The 16254-nt window shown below is 44.8% G+C and overlaps 1 protein-coding gene across 11 annotated transcripts in view; it reads right to left on the bottom strand.

Annotated features, from left to right (window-relative positions):
* Positions 1-16254, bottom strand: part of Prkn (parkin RBR E3 ubiquitin protein ligase) — a 1217693-nt gene that overhangs the window by 545529 nt on the left and 655910 nt on the right. For all 11 annotated transcript variants that reach the window (XM_078018778.1, XM_078018779.1, XM_078018774.1 and 8 more), the window contains one exon: positions 9493-9608. In XM_078018778.1, the coding sequence (XP_077874904.1) occupies positions 9493-9608 (116 nt within the window). The remainder of the gene's footprint in view (positions 1-9492; positions 9609-16254) is intronic.

Raw genomic sequence — 16254 nt, 5'->3', positions numbered from 1 at the left:
GTTTATTGCAGGCCTTTGGCCTGTGGTCCCCAAGTCTGGGGCATCTGAATTTGTAGCTTGTGCCAGCGCCAGTTGAAGTTGGGCTTGTAAGGCCAGGCCTGCTAGCTGGGCTCTCTGTTCAGCTACATATATGGGACACAAAACAGTTTTCTAAGTGTGTTCTCTGTGTGGACCCACTTGGTCCTCACAGTGCCACAGCACAGATGAGAGGAAGGGTCTCATTATCTGCACAGAGAGGGAGAAATGCTGGGGACACATCATGCACCCACACAGTCTGTCTTCAGAGGTGGCCTTCTTAACCACAATGCTACCTGTGCACCAGGCGTTGGGAAGGTCATTGGTAGCAAACTAAAAAGATATAAAACTCTTAACTGTGAAAAATATAGGACATTGAAAGGGGAAGGAGGGTGAAGCGGAGAGTTGGTCATCTTCCATTTATAGGGATGAATCACATGAGGATTCAGGGATGACTCAAAGTCACTTACATAGTGATCCATGTCTGTAAATAACCCTTGGATTAATGGTGTCTGCACACTTCTGTATTTGTGAGAGTAACACAGTGGAAAAGTCTCCACCAGCAGAAGCAAGATGCAAGAGACAAGTTTTAAGTGCATTGCTGACTGCTGTGGAATGAGGATTAGTGACATTAGCTGGGCAGGAATGATGGAGGACTGCCATTTGTTGGGGATAGAAAGTCAATTCATCCTGTTGGGCATAAAGTGTCTTTGGCAGAACAGGGATCAAAGTCAGTCTGTGAACACACCACCACCAATACCACTTCTCCTTACCTGGTAGGCAGCTTGCTTTTCCAACTGTGGCTCAAGAACAAAGAAGTATAGTTCACTTGTCATTGGGGATTCTCACTGAAGGATGCAGAGGATCTGGGTGTCTCTGGTGACCACTGCCATGGTGGCCACCACCTCCTGTCCAGCACCTCTTACTGCTGCCCATGGTTCCACAAGCGTCCCCTCATTTCTGCACAGGGTACTCCCCCTGCTCCCTCCACTCATCAGCAAAGGGCCTCTGAGTGGTAGCCTTGAGTTGAGCAGCCGAAGCACATACCAGGCCTCCTCTGGAGGGCAGGAGCTATCTCCTCAGAGACCCCAGTGCAATGATCCCTTGCTCCTGGCTCTGCACCTGGCTTACTAAGCAGGAGGGCCCTTAATCCCAAGGAAACCAAGACAACAATTCCACAGCCATTCCTTCAACATTTAAGCTTATGTCTTAAAATGTTTCTCTTTACTCCATTTCTGTTTTCCACTATAATTCCTTTCTTTTCAAAAAAGATGTCATTTTTGAGGCGATTAATATCTTCCTAAGGCAAACAGCATGATTAAAGGCATGGATTTGGGGGTCAGGATTAGCACTGGATCTAATACTGACCTCCCTTTTTCCCCTCTTTTAAGAGCAATGTGACTTTCAGCAAATTAGGTAACAATCTCTTTGTACCTTTTTTTCTCATCTATAAAATGGGCATAGCATTCTCCACTGGGAGGCAAAGTGAAGGTCAAGATATATGCAAAATATCTCACAAATGCTAAGAAGAATAGAAATCATTAACAATGTGGGGGCCTACCCTAGCTTCATGGACTACATGTCAGTTTTTCCTGGCATCCATGTGGGTCTGGACTGAGCCCACATGAAAACATCCCTCCAATCACTCTTCTGTCCAGGTTCAGCCAATGCAGCCTGATGTGGAGATCTACAATGACAGCACTACTTGTCACAACTTGACTTTGGGGTCCTGGTATCTTCTTCCCAGGGCAATAAGCAAGGAGGAGGCCCTTCAGCAGAGACAGAAGTTGTGTTGGATGGTTTGGGTTTCATCTAGCTTCTGGGGTGACAAAGAACAGAGAGTTTGCAAATGGGCATGTTCTTCTCATGCATACATGTTTTCTTCTAGATTCTCTGTTGGCCAAGTAAAACAAGAAGATCTGGCCTAAAGAAATGAACTTTGGCCCTTGCTCTTCAGCAATGGTACACTGAAAATGAGCAGAGGTGTTACCGCTTTCCTCCAGGCCTGAGCTCTCCAGTTCCACGACACCCTCTCCTACTGCAGGAGGGCTTGCCCCCTGCTTCCCAGCAATCCTCAGAAATGCAGTGCTTTATCTCAGCCAGAAGCACCTGGAATTTCCCAGTCATCTATATGCTACGGCTGAGATTTCAAAATTGGACCTTCCCGCTTATTTGTAACAGCTCCTAAAAGCTCTACATGATTTTCTAATTTATTATTTTATTTAATTGGCTTCAGGAAAATTCCAAATTCTCTGGAGCCACAGAAGGGAACAATAAATATCTGCTGAATGCACAGAGGGATTGACTTGAGCAGCATCTTTGCTGGCAGAGGAGGGTTAAAGAGCTCGGATGTCCACATACAATAGCTCTGCCCAGGACACTACATCACAGGACACTGCTGTGTCCCTGTGCACACTGCTGCACATTAATATGTGGCTATTGGAGTATAAGGATTCTCAGGACAGCACAGCAGCCCTGGTGTCGTAAAAACCCACACTTGGGACAGAAACCCTCAAAGTTCCACTGCTAGTACATGTGAGATGCAGGGCTGTGTTTTCTATAAGGTAGAATTTGTCAAGTTAACAAGGAAAGGATTCAGCACACCATGCTTCAGTAAATAACTTTGCACTTTGTGTTTTTGAGACCATCACTTAGTTTGCTGCAAATAACTCTATAAGCTGTGGAAGCCACAAAGGACAAGTCTGCAAATATGCAATTCTAAATGACACAGGAAATAATAGTTATGCATGGGATGTTTACAGAAAGCAAGGCAGATTATATCACTTTTAATCACTAAAAAAATTCCCCAGCAGTTTAAAATTTCTACCTGAAGGTATGAATTGGCACGAATATTATTTGCAATGGAAAATAACTCCATCCCCTCCCCTAGTTCATCACCAATTGCTAATCATGTGGATAAAATTGTAATTAAGAATAAATGCACAAACCATGCAAAAGTTTTCTAAGTAAGAAGCAGCTACTTAAAGATTATGTGGGCATTTCTTTCCAATGAATATAGAACTTAAGAATAAAACCTGTCTGTCCAAAATATCCTAGCAAGAGTCTGCGGGATGCTCCAGGAAGGTAGCTGCTTCTTTTTTAACATCCATCAGCAGAAAATGAACTGCTTAAAATCCAGACGGTTACAACACGCAAGGTTGACCTTAACAGGTACAAAATTGGTCCAGGAGGATTTGCAATATTGCCCTCCTCTTGCCAGCGGGTGCTGCTGTGCACCCACAGTGACAGTTAAATGAAAGGTAAGGCCCATGAATTTCACACACAAGCACCTGTAACATCTCCAGGAAACCCTGTGGATGTGGCTGCTCCAATCTAAAATCTACAGGGTTCACCGCAGGAGAAATGAAGGTCACTGACTGACATTAAAACTGACATGGCTCACATTTCAAAGTATCAATGCAGATAAAATATTTCTTCTATGTTTTCATAAGTAACTGACCCCAAACACTGTGGCTCAGTCATCTATATGCTACAGCTGAGATTTCAAAATTGGACCTTCCCGCTTATTTGTAACAGCTCCTAAAAGCTCTACATGAATTTCTAATTTATTATTTTATTTAATTGGCTTCAGGAAAATTCCATTAAATTAAGAAGGGGTTTTAAAAAGGAGAGCGCTCTAAATGAAAAGAACTTGAATTCTTTTCATTGCACTGTATGAAACGGATTTGCTTTATTTCAGGTCAGCAAACATTTAAATCATCCACTGACTGGGGATCAGTCATGTTTGTGAGCTCATCAGGCCTGGCTCCAGCCCTTCAAGCAGCCTGTGAGGGTGCAGAGTGGACTGGGAGGCAGCTCGGGTTTTTTCACCTCTTTCTGGACTGTCAAAATGGGGGCACACCGTGGCAAGTCTGGCTTTTTCCTGTCTCTGTGTCTCACTGTATTGCTGCATTTTCCCTTCAACACGTGACTCCATCGCCCAGTCTTAAGTTAGCCTTGCCTGTGACTGTATAGAGAAAACAAGGACCACACTGGGGAAATGAAGCACAAGGAGAAGAAAAATAATGCCAAAGGTGCAGACTTTGGTTGGTTCGTTGAGTAACTTCTTTGTGGTAGGAACTGATGCAAATTTTAAAATGTCTTAGCCTCAATTTCTTCATCTGTAGGATGCAAGTCCAAATTATTTTAAAATAATGTGATGAAAAACTTCTAGGTGATTAAGGGCTACATTTGAATCTTCAAACGCTATATTTAAACCTCTCATTCTTTGTGGAAGGCTTTATCCAAAGGACGGGGCATGAACATTTTCCGTCAAGACTGGATTAGACTCAGATGTGTCACACTTTCCCAGGAAATAATCTGTTGTAGCAGAAGTAGACGGAATTTACCTCCATGCGTGTGGGATACAAGATGAACCTTGCTTCTGCTTGAAGCAAGAAGACCTATCTTTGAAGTTTCCTCTTTCTTCTTAAAGTTATAAGATTTTTCCCTTCTACTCTACAACATACTTCTACTTGTGTTATAAATGTCCCATTATCCATCAGTTAAATCACAGTATTTGCTTTTCTGTTTGATGCTATGGCAAATGGACGTCCCAGGCCTCCCCATACTTACACAGACGTATTCTTTTCCCCTGGCATGGTGCAGTGTGTGGGACGTGCATCCTGTTAGGGTGAGTAGTTGAAATATACAGCCCTGAGTGCACAAACAAGGCCTCTTGGTGCTACAGCACAAACCCTTACAACAAATTTTCACTTTATAAATGAAGCCACTTACTGACAAAGGCCATGTTAAAACTGCAGGTACAATCTATGTACGTGGGTCTCAATCTCCACTTCTGCTCCTAAGCATCTGAGGACTACCTTAAACTAGTGGCTTTCCTCCCCAACACCAGAATATTAAGAAAGGGTTAAGTTGGTAGAAAGAAGGGTGAAATTGGTTAAGATTTCTCTGCAATGTCTCAAAAATTAGATGCATAAAGAACTTCATTTTGAATCACGAAGAAATACAACTACTGTATAATCAAAATTAAAATGTGAGTTGGCAGAAGCAGCTTAAGACATAAGGAAAGCACTGGAAGAGAATATAACTAAGATCCCCAAGTCTTATCTCCTTTTGTTAAGTGACAAATGAATACATACCAGAGTACAGTCAGATTGTAGTGAGACCTCCCCCCGGGGTACTGGGAGCAAGTACAAATGGTCTGAGAGAAATCTGAGCTAATATCCAAGTCCGAGTAAATCTTTTAAGTCTGCAATCTATGGCAGCGTTCCCTCAGTAAGATGAATAAAATTTTATTTTAAGACAAATTTGAAGGCCAGAAGATTGTAAAACCATTCTACCAAACAACAACATTAAAAATGTAAGTCCTTATTGGAAGAGTTGAGGGGAGATACAGGGTGGCATCCCTTCTTAGATTTAATGCCCTGCGGGGAACTGGGTTTAAAGCAAGTTTCTGGAAGGTTAAATTCTGACCGTGCAAATGTGTTCATTTTTTAGTTTCCCTTCATCTTTGTAAATGCAAGGATGATGAATAGAGGGGGAAAAGTGCAGATTAGCCAGTCCTGGGGAGAGCAGCACAGGGGGGGAGCAGGGGGAGCTTTGCTTTCTTGCCAAATGATGGTGATTTTTCTATATTGTATTTGTTGACACATCTTAGACTTAGATTTTTTTTAAAGAATGAAATTATAATGTGAGAAACAGGGAACAGAAACACTGTTTTCCCTCGAGGACCCTGACACAGAGTGAGCGCCAGGGTTCACACAGGGGTTAGGGAGAGAAGACAAGTTTCTTTGTCCATGTTGGTTTCATGTAACTTGATACTGCTGTTCCTGAGGCAAAATGTGATTCCCAGGGACGTCTAGAAGTTTCTGTCCCAATTTCCCTGGGAAATACTAACAGAAGAGCTTCTTGCACCTTCAGGCACCATGCTTCCCGTGTCTGGCTGCAGTCCCTGCCTTTCTTTTGTGCAGGTCACTGCACTGTTACCTTTAAACCTGGGACTATCAGCTGGCAACCTGGAGTAGTCAGCACTGTGAGGCAAGGAGACGCAGGCTCAGGGCGGCTACACGCACACAGGAAACCCAGGCTGCTCTCCTTCCCTAACGGCTCACTGTGCTCTTTAAAAGAGAGGGGGAGATTTTATCTAAAATGCAAACTCAAAGGACACAAGTTGCATGCCTGAATTAAGTTTTAACTATACAAACTAGCAACGGCCAGCACATCCCTCTGATTCATCTTCCTCTTCCCTCGCGTGTGCAATTTGGTGGACTTCAACTCAGCACCTGCCCAGGGCCAAGGAAAAGTGAGTCCCTCACTGGTCTCACCAGTTTACAAGGCAGGGGGCAAGTGCAATTGAGCCTTCCCTTCTGCGGTGCTTTGGAACCAAACAAAGCCTGGGAGGAGGTTATCTGTGTACATTCCAGGATTTTATATGCAAACTGAAGGCACAGAGATTATGATATTCTCTAGGGTCAAAAGTTGGCTAAGTGGTAGGGGGGCTCTTTGAATTGTTATTAAGAGGAAAATGTAAGTGATATAAGTCTCTTATATAAAAGTATATGTCTGTAAAGCACAAGAGTAAAATTCTTATCTTGCATTACAATGATAAGAGGTACAGAGGAAAGATCTTTACAGATTAAATAACACTATCCTAGGATTTAATCTATTTTCAGGTTGAATATGCCCAACTTGATCAACAATGTATGACTAATACACATGTAAAATTGAGAAAAATTATCAAAATATAGATAAGAAAAAACTTATATTTTTAAATCTATTATGATTTTTGATTTTTACCTCCAGGAAGATACAACATTTAAAATAAAGGAATATATTTAAGTAAATTCAAAAGTCAATAAGGATTATATTCATAAAGGACACATGACATTATAATTAGTGAATTAGAAAATAATTGCTGAGATCAGGCTTCATCCTTAAGTTTATATAGTGAGAAAGTTTTGCCTTGTTTTCTCACCAAAAAAGGGGGGGGGCAAATAGATAAATGAGAAATGCTTGATTTCTTTAGTGCCAATTTTAAAATGAAACATTTGTTTCATTTCTTCCCTTTATCAAGTGGGAAAAGATTAAAACTACAAACATACTCGGTGCTTGAAGAGACTCAGAAGGGAGCCTCACATGGACAATCACTTTCTAAAATGGGGCAGTGTTTCTAGAAAGGAAATTAGCAATACATATCAAAAACTGATAAACATTCAGTACCATTTACGGATCCCATTCCTATAACTGCAGGCTTACATTCAAAGCATGCAGGCTTACATTCAAAGCATGCAGGCATTGATTTCTCTAAGAGCATATGAATTTTAGCCCTAATTATTTTTTTAAAAAAATATAGAAGTTATCTAATAATTAACAGTAGGGAAACAGGATATTTCCATCACAGAATCTTAGGTACCATTTTTAAAATTGCCTTTATGGAACATTTCAGAGCAGACAAAACTTATCATGATGTCACTTTAAATGTAAACAACCAGATACAGAACTATGCATCCAGTACAAGTACACCCTGCAAACATGAATGCATACAAATATTCTGGCATAATCAAGAAATTGGGAAGAATTAAACCCCAATCTTCCTAACCATTGGTCTACAGTGATTTCCAACCTGTTTTCATAGTTGTGAGGTAATTACTTCCAGGTTAAAGAATAAGCATTACTGGAGGGAGAAACCCACAAAAACCATCCACCTACACCCAGAGAGACAGAGAGTTCTTCTGCCGGCTTCCGTGACATCTGTACGCCCACGTCCACCAAGTGCTCGGTCTTCCCTAGTACAGGAAGCCCCTCTCCTTCCTGACACAGGGGCTTCACTCAATTGTTCTTATATACACATGCGCTTAAATTCACTGGGTATAGTAGCTCCTATTCATAAAATCACCCCAAAGTAATAACATAAAAATTTTACTGCAACCATATGATTCTTCCAGTAGTGGTCCCCTGGGTGTCGGGGAGGTGGCCTGCTTGCTTCAAAAGCTGTTGCCAGTTATTAATATCAGGATCAGTTCAGTAGCAGGAGGCTGGGAGGGCAGTGCTCCTCCTCAGATGATATGATCCCCAGTGTGCCTTTCTGTGTCACCGTTGTCAACACCAACAGAAGGTTCTGGCATACTGGCTGGAGGTAGCATTCTGATTTCCAGAAACCTGTTTTTAATTTTCCCCTTGAAAAACTGCAGTGGTTTTAAATACCAATTGCTATTGGAGCAGATGAGCCCTCATTTCTAGAAATTTCTAATGCCTTTCCTGAAAGACCAGGCGCATCACCCTCGTTGTGCGCCTTGCGTTTTGAAAGCACTGGCCACAGGCAGTCGTTCCCCTTGCCCAGGGAAGCTGAACGCAGCAGTGGAAGGCGATGTCGCAGTGCTGCGGCCACAGCAGGCTAGCCGGGCAGCAGAAAGGAAAGCCTGTCTGGTTGGTTGTGTTCCTTCTTGGAGACAGGTCTGTTCAACAGATATTGTTAAGGTTTTTAGGCTCCTTTTAGTCAACACTGTAAAATCTTTAAAGAATAGAAATGCCATGCTAGGAATATTAACACCCACTAATCATGAAGTCACTTTAAAAAGCCATGTAGTATAGTCCCAAAGGCCAGTGAGAAGCCACAATTAAGATGACCAGGGGTTACAGATGGTTCTGCTTAAAACTATGAGACCAAAAGTTTTTTGACTCTGTTCAGAAATCCACTTGCCTTTTACTAAAAGGTTCTCCCTGATGTCAGAGCTCAGTCTCCACCCTCACCTCTCAGCCTCTTCACCAGCCTCGGGAACACGTCCAGGGCCTGTTTCTTTTACTCTGTGCATCTGAGGAGCATAGAGGAAGGAATTCCACCCTCTGCTGTTTACTCTGCAGATTAAATAGATCCAGTGTTTTCTACTTTGACCTTGGCTCCTAAGCTATATTCAAGTCCAACCATTTTCCTTTTGTTTTTCTCCTGCTCTCATACCACATCCAAATTTTCTTTCTTTTCTTGTATTCACTGGGATTAGAAACAACTGGGTCCAGAATTAGCTACACAATTTCACTTTGGGCGTATGAATGTGTGTGACGCTCAAACATGAATACAGATGAATATCTGGCTGAACTAATCACGTAGAAAAGGTATTTTTAATATAAGTATGGATCATATAGTCCAAGGATGAATGGTGTTCATAAATTGTTCTTCCATTCCCAATGTTAGCATCTAGATTTCATTTCACTGTGGAACTCACTGATGTGGATGAGTGACATTTTGTACCCAGGTGCATGAGTTTACATTTTAAATGCACGCAGACTGTAATTTTTTTTAGATGGGGTCCTCACAGAGGTGAGATGACCTATTTGACTATTGATTAAACCAAGGAACTGGCAGTTTAAAGAGCTTCATCGCATTAGGATATACCCAGGTTGGCCGCAGCACGGGCCCAGGCCAGGGGCTCCCCAGGAGGCAGCGGCTGCTGAGCACAGTCCAGGGCAGGATGGCCCCGGGAGAGCAAGACTCCGAGGGCCTCCCTTCCCAGGGCATACCTGGTGTCCGTGCAGGTTATGCAGGAGATATCCCGGCTGTTGGTTGTGATCAGGTTCAGAGCTACTGAGGTTTCTTTGTCGGAGGTTGGGTGTGCTCCACATTTGAAGAAAAATTCCTGAAAGAATGAGAAATACGATCATTCCCGTGGATCCCAGCTGGCCATTCCCCGTCTCTAAGCATTTCCACAGTAAGTGAACTCTTTGGGCAAGAGGAGAAACCTGTCACTAGGTGTGCGTCAGGAATCAATCGGTATCAGATCTTTGGGGGAAAGAGATGCCCTTGGCTGGTGTCCAGTGGGTCAGCGATTCCCCCTGGAAGGAATGTGCTCATGAAGCCAGGAGCTGGGGAAACACTCTGCACCCTTATTCAGTGATGCCTGCCCCAAATGAGTGAACCTGAAGGAAAACAGGAGACAGGAGGAAGCCGGAAACAGCATCTCACCAATGAGGAAAGGGAGACTCTGGGTGCTGACGTGATTTGCCCTCAGTAACCTAGAGGCGAAGCCTAGAAGTACCCCCAGCACCCCAAAGGGAAGCCCAGGGCTTTCTCGCAGTGTGGCAGTGGGTCATTAGCAGGTGGAGGGGAGGCAGGAGTCTGGAGAGCCCCATGTAATACACGCACAAGCACGGTGGACTTCGAGCAAGCACGGTGGACTTCGAGCAGGCCCGGCTGTACTGGGAGCAGCGTGGCCCTTCCCAGCCTGGCTGGGAGCCCGCCCTCTTTGCCTGCATCCTGGAATTCCCTGGGGGCCTGCTGCCCAGCACCCGGGCCAGGCAGCTGGGAACAACCCAGTTAGCGTCTCTGGCCTTCATTCCTTCCCCAGTCACTTTCTGTAATTCCACCTGTATTTTAGCTTTTCATCTAGGCCACATTCCTTCAGTCAATAAAAACTCCCTCCTCAACCACGATTTTCTTCTTTATTTTCCTTCATTTCCTGCTTTTCTAACTTGCAGGTCTGTTTTCAACCTTCTCTGCGTTCACACAGCAGTCTTTGGCTGGTCCTTGCCCCTCCTCCTGTCAGACCTCTGCCTGGCCTTCCTGCACGCTGCTCTCACCGCTAACTCCATCTGTATTTAACGACCTGAAATGTGGAGAGTCTTTTCCCTTACACACCAGACCTGCTACTGAGAACTGATGGAAAGCCCCAGATGTGAAATCTTAAATGCAGTCGGCTCTGTGGGCCCCATGTCTTAGTTGCATTTAACTCAGCATCCTGGCCTAAAGGCATCAGTAGAAGACAAATACATGAATGGGCGCGGATACCTACTAATGAACTTTATTCACAAAATGTGTGGCAAGCTGGAATTTGCCTGAGATCCACAGTTTAGCCATCATGAGAACTAATGGAATGCTCTATTTGTATTTGCAACAGTGCCTGGTATAGGATACAAGTTATATATATTTTCATAAATGAAAAATTATAATATTAATTTAATAAATGTTATTGTTATGCTTACACACTGGACAGCATCACTTCATTTGTTCTCTCCTGCTTAAAATCTAACTAGCCTCATTCTCCTCTGACATACAATGCTTCTCAGACTCTGGTGTGCATCAGAATCACTTGGGCAGGGGGTAGGTCCTAGTTAAAGCAGAGATTGCTGTTTCCTCCTCCAGCTTTTCTAGGGTTGGGTCAAGGAATCCCACTGCTAACAGGATGCCAGGTGAGGCTGCTCCTACTGCTTAAGGAAATGAACTTCGAGAGCCCTTGAGTTAAAGTGAATAAGCTCTACTTAGGCACTCGAGAGACCATAGCTACAGCAGACCTTGCTTACTACATCTGAAATAATGCCACATCCCAGGCCAAACAGGCTGTTCTCCAAAATTTTGGAGAGAGCCATTTTACAGAGATATGCCCACAAATAAGGTATCTAGAAGACAAGTTATTCTTCATGACAAGTCTTGAGAATCCTGCTAGTTAACTGGAACCTATCTTACCCAGGGCAGTGGGATATTAGCTGATTCCCCGACCTGCAATCTTCAGCCCATGGTGAGGGCATGCAGAGTGTCTCTCTAGACTTAGAGGGCATGCCCAGGGTCAGCACTAGAGCCCAGGTGCAGGCCTGTCCATTGAGTCCTGCCCATGAGCCCAGGCCCTGCCCTGTAGCTGCATGGAAATCACACTGAGAGATTGGTTTTTTGGTTTCTCTTTTCTGAACATGGGACACCATCTTTTGCACTCAATCTTTTGAAATGCTACGAATCTTTCCAAGGCCAATTCAAGGGTACGAAGGAAAAAAGTTAAAACAACTCATGACCACCCTAACAAGAAGTCTGGAGGACACGACTGACTGAGAAGATACACTGAGCCAGGCACAACTGCTTTCTGCAGACGTAAAAAGAATCCTCACTCATAACTTAGAGTGATTCCTCCCAAAGGGCTGACTTGACTGGACCATTGAGAATGTTTTTCATCTACAGATAAATAAAAGTATTTATATTTTTTTCTTAGCTTGCAGAAAACTACTGTTAGAAGTTCAGCTAACACATCATGAATTGTTCTAACACCCAGTAAAATTCAGCCAGATAAAATCCAAAATCCTTCCTATTTGGGGGGTGGGGTGGATATTTATAGATAGTGATGTAAGAAACTAGAGATATTTGGAAAATTCCAGTAATTCATAGGGTGTTACAAAACTAAAATACAAAATGCTAACTTTGCATATTTAATATGTCTGTGTTATCAGTGAATTTCAGTGCTCTCTCCACCAATTTTAATGAAAGGAGTGTTTCCTATGGTATTGGAGTAACTGGTGAGCTCTGTGAAGGATCCAAGGTTTTGCCCAGCTTTCTCCTCAACAGTTAATCTGCCACAGTATTATCACAGAAGCCTGCAGAAATGAGGGACTGCAGGATCAGAGAGAAAGGACTGCATAACTCAGCACAGCAGAAAGCACAAGCATTGTGTGAAGTCCAGTCCCCTGACACCCAGGGCCTGGCTGCAGACGGAACTCCTTGTGCAGCTGTGGTTTGACCTCTCAGCCGAGCACTTGAGCTTGGGGAACTCGGATGTTTATAAGGAGCTGTGAGCTGGCATTGCTTTTGTCCTGAAGGGAGCTGTGGTCTTTATTATTCTGGATGATAAGCAAATCTGCCTTTTGTTCTGGAGAGAGAGATTTTCTCTTCTCAAGTCATTATCTTTTCCTTGAAAAGATGGCCCCAAACAAAGGACCATCTCCCTGTTGCTCAGAATTAGGAAAGACAGACCATGGAGAACTGTCCCCCACTAGAAAAAACAATGTCTTTTCTGAGAGGCCACTGGCAGAGGGGTGTGGTCCCCTCCCCTGCTGTACGATCAGTGCAAGGACTCTCCCAGCCGTCCCTGACATCACGCAAGCCAATAAGCAGCAGAGCCCAACAGGAGTCGGCAGAGTCTCCTGAGGAATCCCACCTTGGGTGTCTCAAGGTGCTGACAACGGGGTGTCGTGCCACCCACAGACAGCTCCAGGACTCTTTGTGGGGCACCCTGAAGCTGTGCCTTCCTCTGGTCTTTCCCCGTTGTTCCGGAAGCCAAAGCCAGGTCCTGTTCAGCTTGCGTCCAAGCAGGCTGCTCAGAAAGTGACACCCCCCTCAGGTCCTGGCAGCAGGCCCCCAGCAGGTGACCCACAAAGCATCTGGTCCCCATGTGTCAGGGTTGGCCAGCAAAGCTGCCTCTGGGTCCCTAGGGAAGCACAAGGCTCTGGGCTCAGCAGGACCATGTCCCCATCCATCAGGAAGACTGCGCCACACAGGCCCATCCAGAACTCCTAGCTGTGGAGGGCCCAGCCTTCTCTTATAAATGCCAACTCACAGGTACATCAGCTATGAAAAAAGGAGAAGGAAAAGGCCCCATTAAATTAAAAGAATCCCTCCACCTGACCAGGGCCTGCTGTTCACACTGGATCTCGCTCTGTCTGGATCCAACTCCTCACCTGAGGAAACCACACAGCTATAGAGCTAAAAATCCATGATAATAATCAGTCAGTTTTGTTTTGTTCTCAAGTGATAGTGTAAGCTATAAAAAAAAAAAAAATAAGCCAGAGAAAAATAACACCTTAAAAAACGGGCTTTATAAAAGGCACACTGTTAAACGCTCTGCAAGTGATTTCCACCTTATGAGTATTAGGAATCCCAAATCCAGCAAGTGTTCCCGAAGTCCTGAGCCACACGCACGCACACCCTTCCCATGTCCTGATGCCACAGCCCTCCCAGTTGCTTCCCGTGAATTCACCTCCCCTCCCTTCCAGTCAGCAGAGGCCTGGCCTTCCAATCAGGCCACGCCCACAGAAATCAAGGTGTCCCCCAGGAGGGGAGCCAGGAACCCCTCAACTGTCTCAGAGTTCCTGGACGTCACCCTCTTCTGCCCCTGCACTGTGTCACTTTGTCACCACTCCTAAGAACTGCCTTAGAAACAAAGGGGGCCTATAGCCACAACAAAAGAAATGAACCAGAACCAGCCCAAACTGAAAATGAGATTAGTACCAGGAAACAAATGTGTGGAAACTCACAGGACAAGAGCTAATCAGTCAACGTCAGATACTATTTGATGGGTTCCAAATTTATATAAAATATCCAGTTAGTGGCTGGAATCCCTGCTTGTCCCAGCCACAGTCCAGCCAAGAGCAAGAGCAAGACCTGATAGCTCATTTACCCAGAACCTTCTAATAGGTTTCATTGAATACCCTACAGTGAAAAGTTTTCATAGATGCTGTTTCACAATTGAGCTTGCCATATAAAATACGACTTTATCTTCACAAAGAATTTTGGCCTCCAAATCCTTTTTTTTTTTCTTTTTCTTTTTTGCCAGGGATACTGGGGGTTGAATTCATGGCACTCGACCACATCCCCAGCCACATACCCAGCCTTATTTTGCATTTAATTTAGGGACAGGATCTCAGTGAGCTACTTAGTGCCTCGCTGTTGTTGAGGTTGGCTTTGAACTCACAGTCCTCCTGCCTCAGCCTCCTGAGCCCCTGGGATTAAAGGCATGTGCCAAATCCTTTTTCAATAATATCCCCCAAAACCAAACCTCTTTCTCTGAATAAAATAGCAGAACCCCTCAATCATCACCAAGCAGGGAGCAATGGACAAACAGTTGGTGCTTAACAGGTGGTCATTTGCCTGGCCCAGGGCACAGCTCTCACTGTGAAGGTGTAGAAGAAGAGGGGATCTAAACAGGTAAAGCAAGCCACTCTCAGATTAGCCCCCCAAGGGGCAGCTGCCCTGGGGCTGGAGGACAACAGGACAAGAGGCTGAGTCCCGGGGTGGGGCTGTTTGGGGGGAGCTGGGAGAATGAAGGGGATGAGCCAGGCCAGAGATGCCCCTGGGGAGAGAGAGGAATGTATGAGGCTTCTGCTTCCTCCTCCCTCTGTCGCCAGCCCGGGCAAGGCCATCTGGGAGATGGCATCTGCTCTTGGCCTGATAGAGCCGAGGGGCATCGGGGCCTGAACGCCACCCAGAGGGACAGCAGCAAATGCAGTCTGTGGGTCAGCATGGCGTTAGTGCAGCTTTCTGTTAGCCTCCATCTCAACAGGGCGCAGACACCGCCCTGCAAACGAGCTACCGCGTCCACGTCCTGAGTTTAACTGGACCGACCCTGTCAAGATGGGCCACTGCCGTGTTCTAAGGAGATTCCCTGGGGAGGCACGGCCACTGTAATGGGCTGAACGAGGTGCTTAGAACCAGGACTCTCACCACCACAGTGAAGACAGGACCTGCCACCGAGAGTCAGCGTCAGACCCAGGCACCTGCCCCTACCAGGCAGCAGGGGCTGCAGTGGCTCTCCTCAGAGCTGCCCACACTGCAGGGCTCCTCCTCTGGTGGGATATAAATATGCTCACAAGAAAACAACTGTTAGTTCATTTTATTGTATTTGATTTTATTTTTGAAGGTCCTGGGGGTTGAACATGGATCTCACACATGCTAGGCACATGCTGTGCCACTCACTGGGCTACACCCCCGGCCAGTTTTGTCTTACTATCCAATAAGAACTTCCATTGCTAATGTTAATATTAAAGTTTTAATGTTATCTAAGTTAAAACAAGCCAAACACAGCCTGACCCCCCACTCCCTGCACTCCCGGAAGAGCTCCTCCACCGCCACGTGTTCCTGGCACTTGAGTGCTGTCTCGGGCCTCACGCTGTGGTGTCAAGCGGATCTTGGTGCATAAATCCAGCAGGTCATCATATCAGTTTTTCTATAACTATGTAACTTGTTACGCTGTGTAATACTTACAGACCTTGTTAATTTAGCAATACCAGTTTTAAAATTAGGTTACACCCACTTCGACAAATCAAATCTAGAAAGTTAATGAGTTTGTTATCATGTTCAATAATAAGTTTGTCTTTTCTTAATAAGATGTGAGCAAAGTCTTTAGATGAGGTGCAGAGTTTATCTGGAAAATGAAAATCAATCTACTCACAGGAACACAAAACAGAGTCCACCCTTGCTGCGCCGGAGCTATCAGAGGCTGCCTGTCTGTACCACGTCCACTGCCAGTGCACAGCCAAGGCCTTCCAGAGGACTGTCCACCTCCTCCAGGGCCTCCAGGGTCAACAGCAAATACATACCTCAGATGCATGCACATTGCAAGCCAAACTATTCTAAACCAGAAAGTCTTCAGCGGATGGAGATCCAGCCCGTGACTCTCTACTACCATTTCTGTACCAGGCCCAACATCACTGTCATTTTTCTATCAATATGGCTATTATTATATTTCAAATGTATTTTTAAATGGGATTCCATGGAATTCTATAATCCAGAGGCTCTGAAAACCTAAATTT

The sequence above is a fragment of the Ictidomys tridecemlineatus genome, chromosome 8 (assembly GCF_052094955.1).
Source record: "Ictidomys tridecemlineatus isolate mIctTri1 chromosome 8, mIctTri1.hap1, whole genome shotgun sequence".
Taxonomy (NCBI): Eukaryota; Metazoa; Chordata; class Mammalia; order Rodentia; family Sciuridae; genus Ictidomys; species Ictidomys tridecemlineatus.
This window is presented reverse-complemented; position numbering and strand designations above follow the sequence as displayed.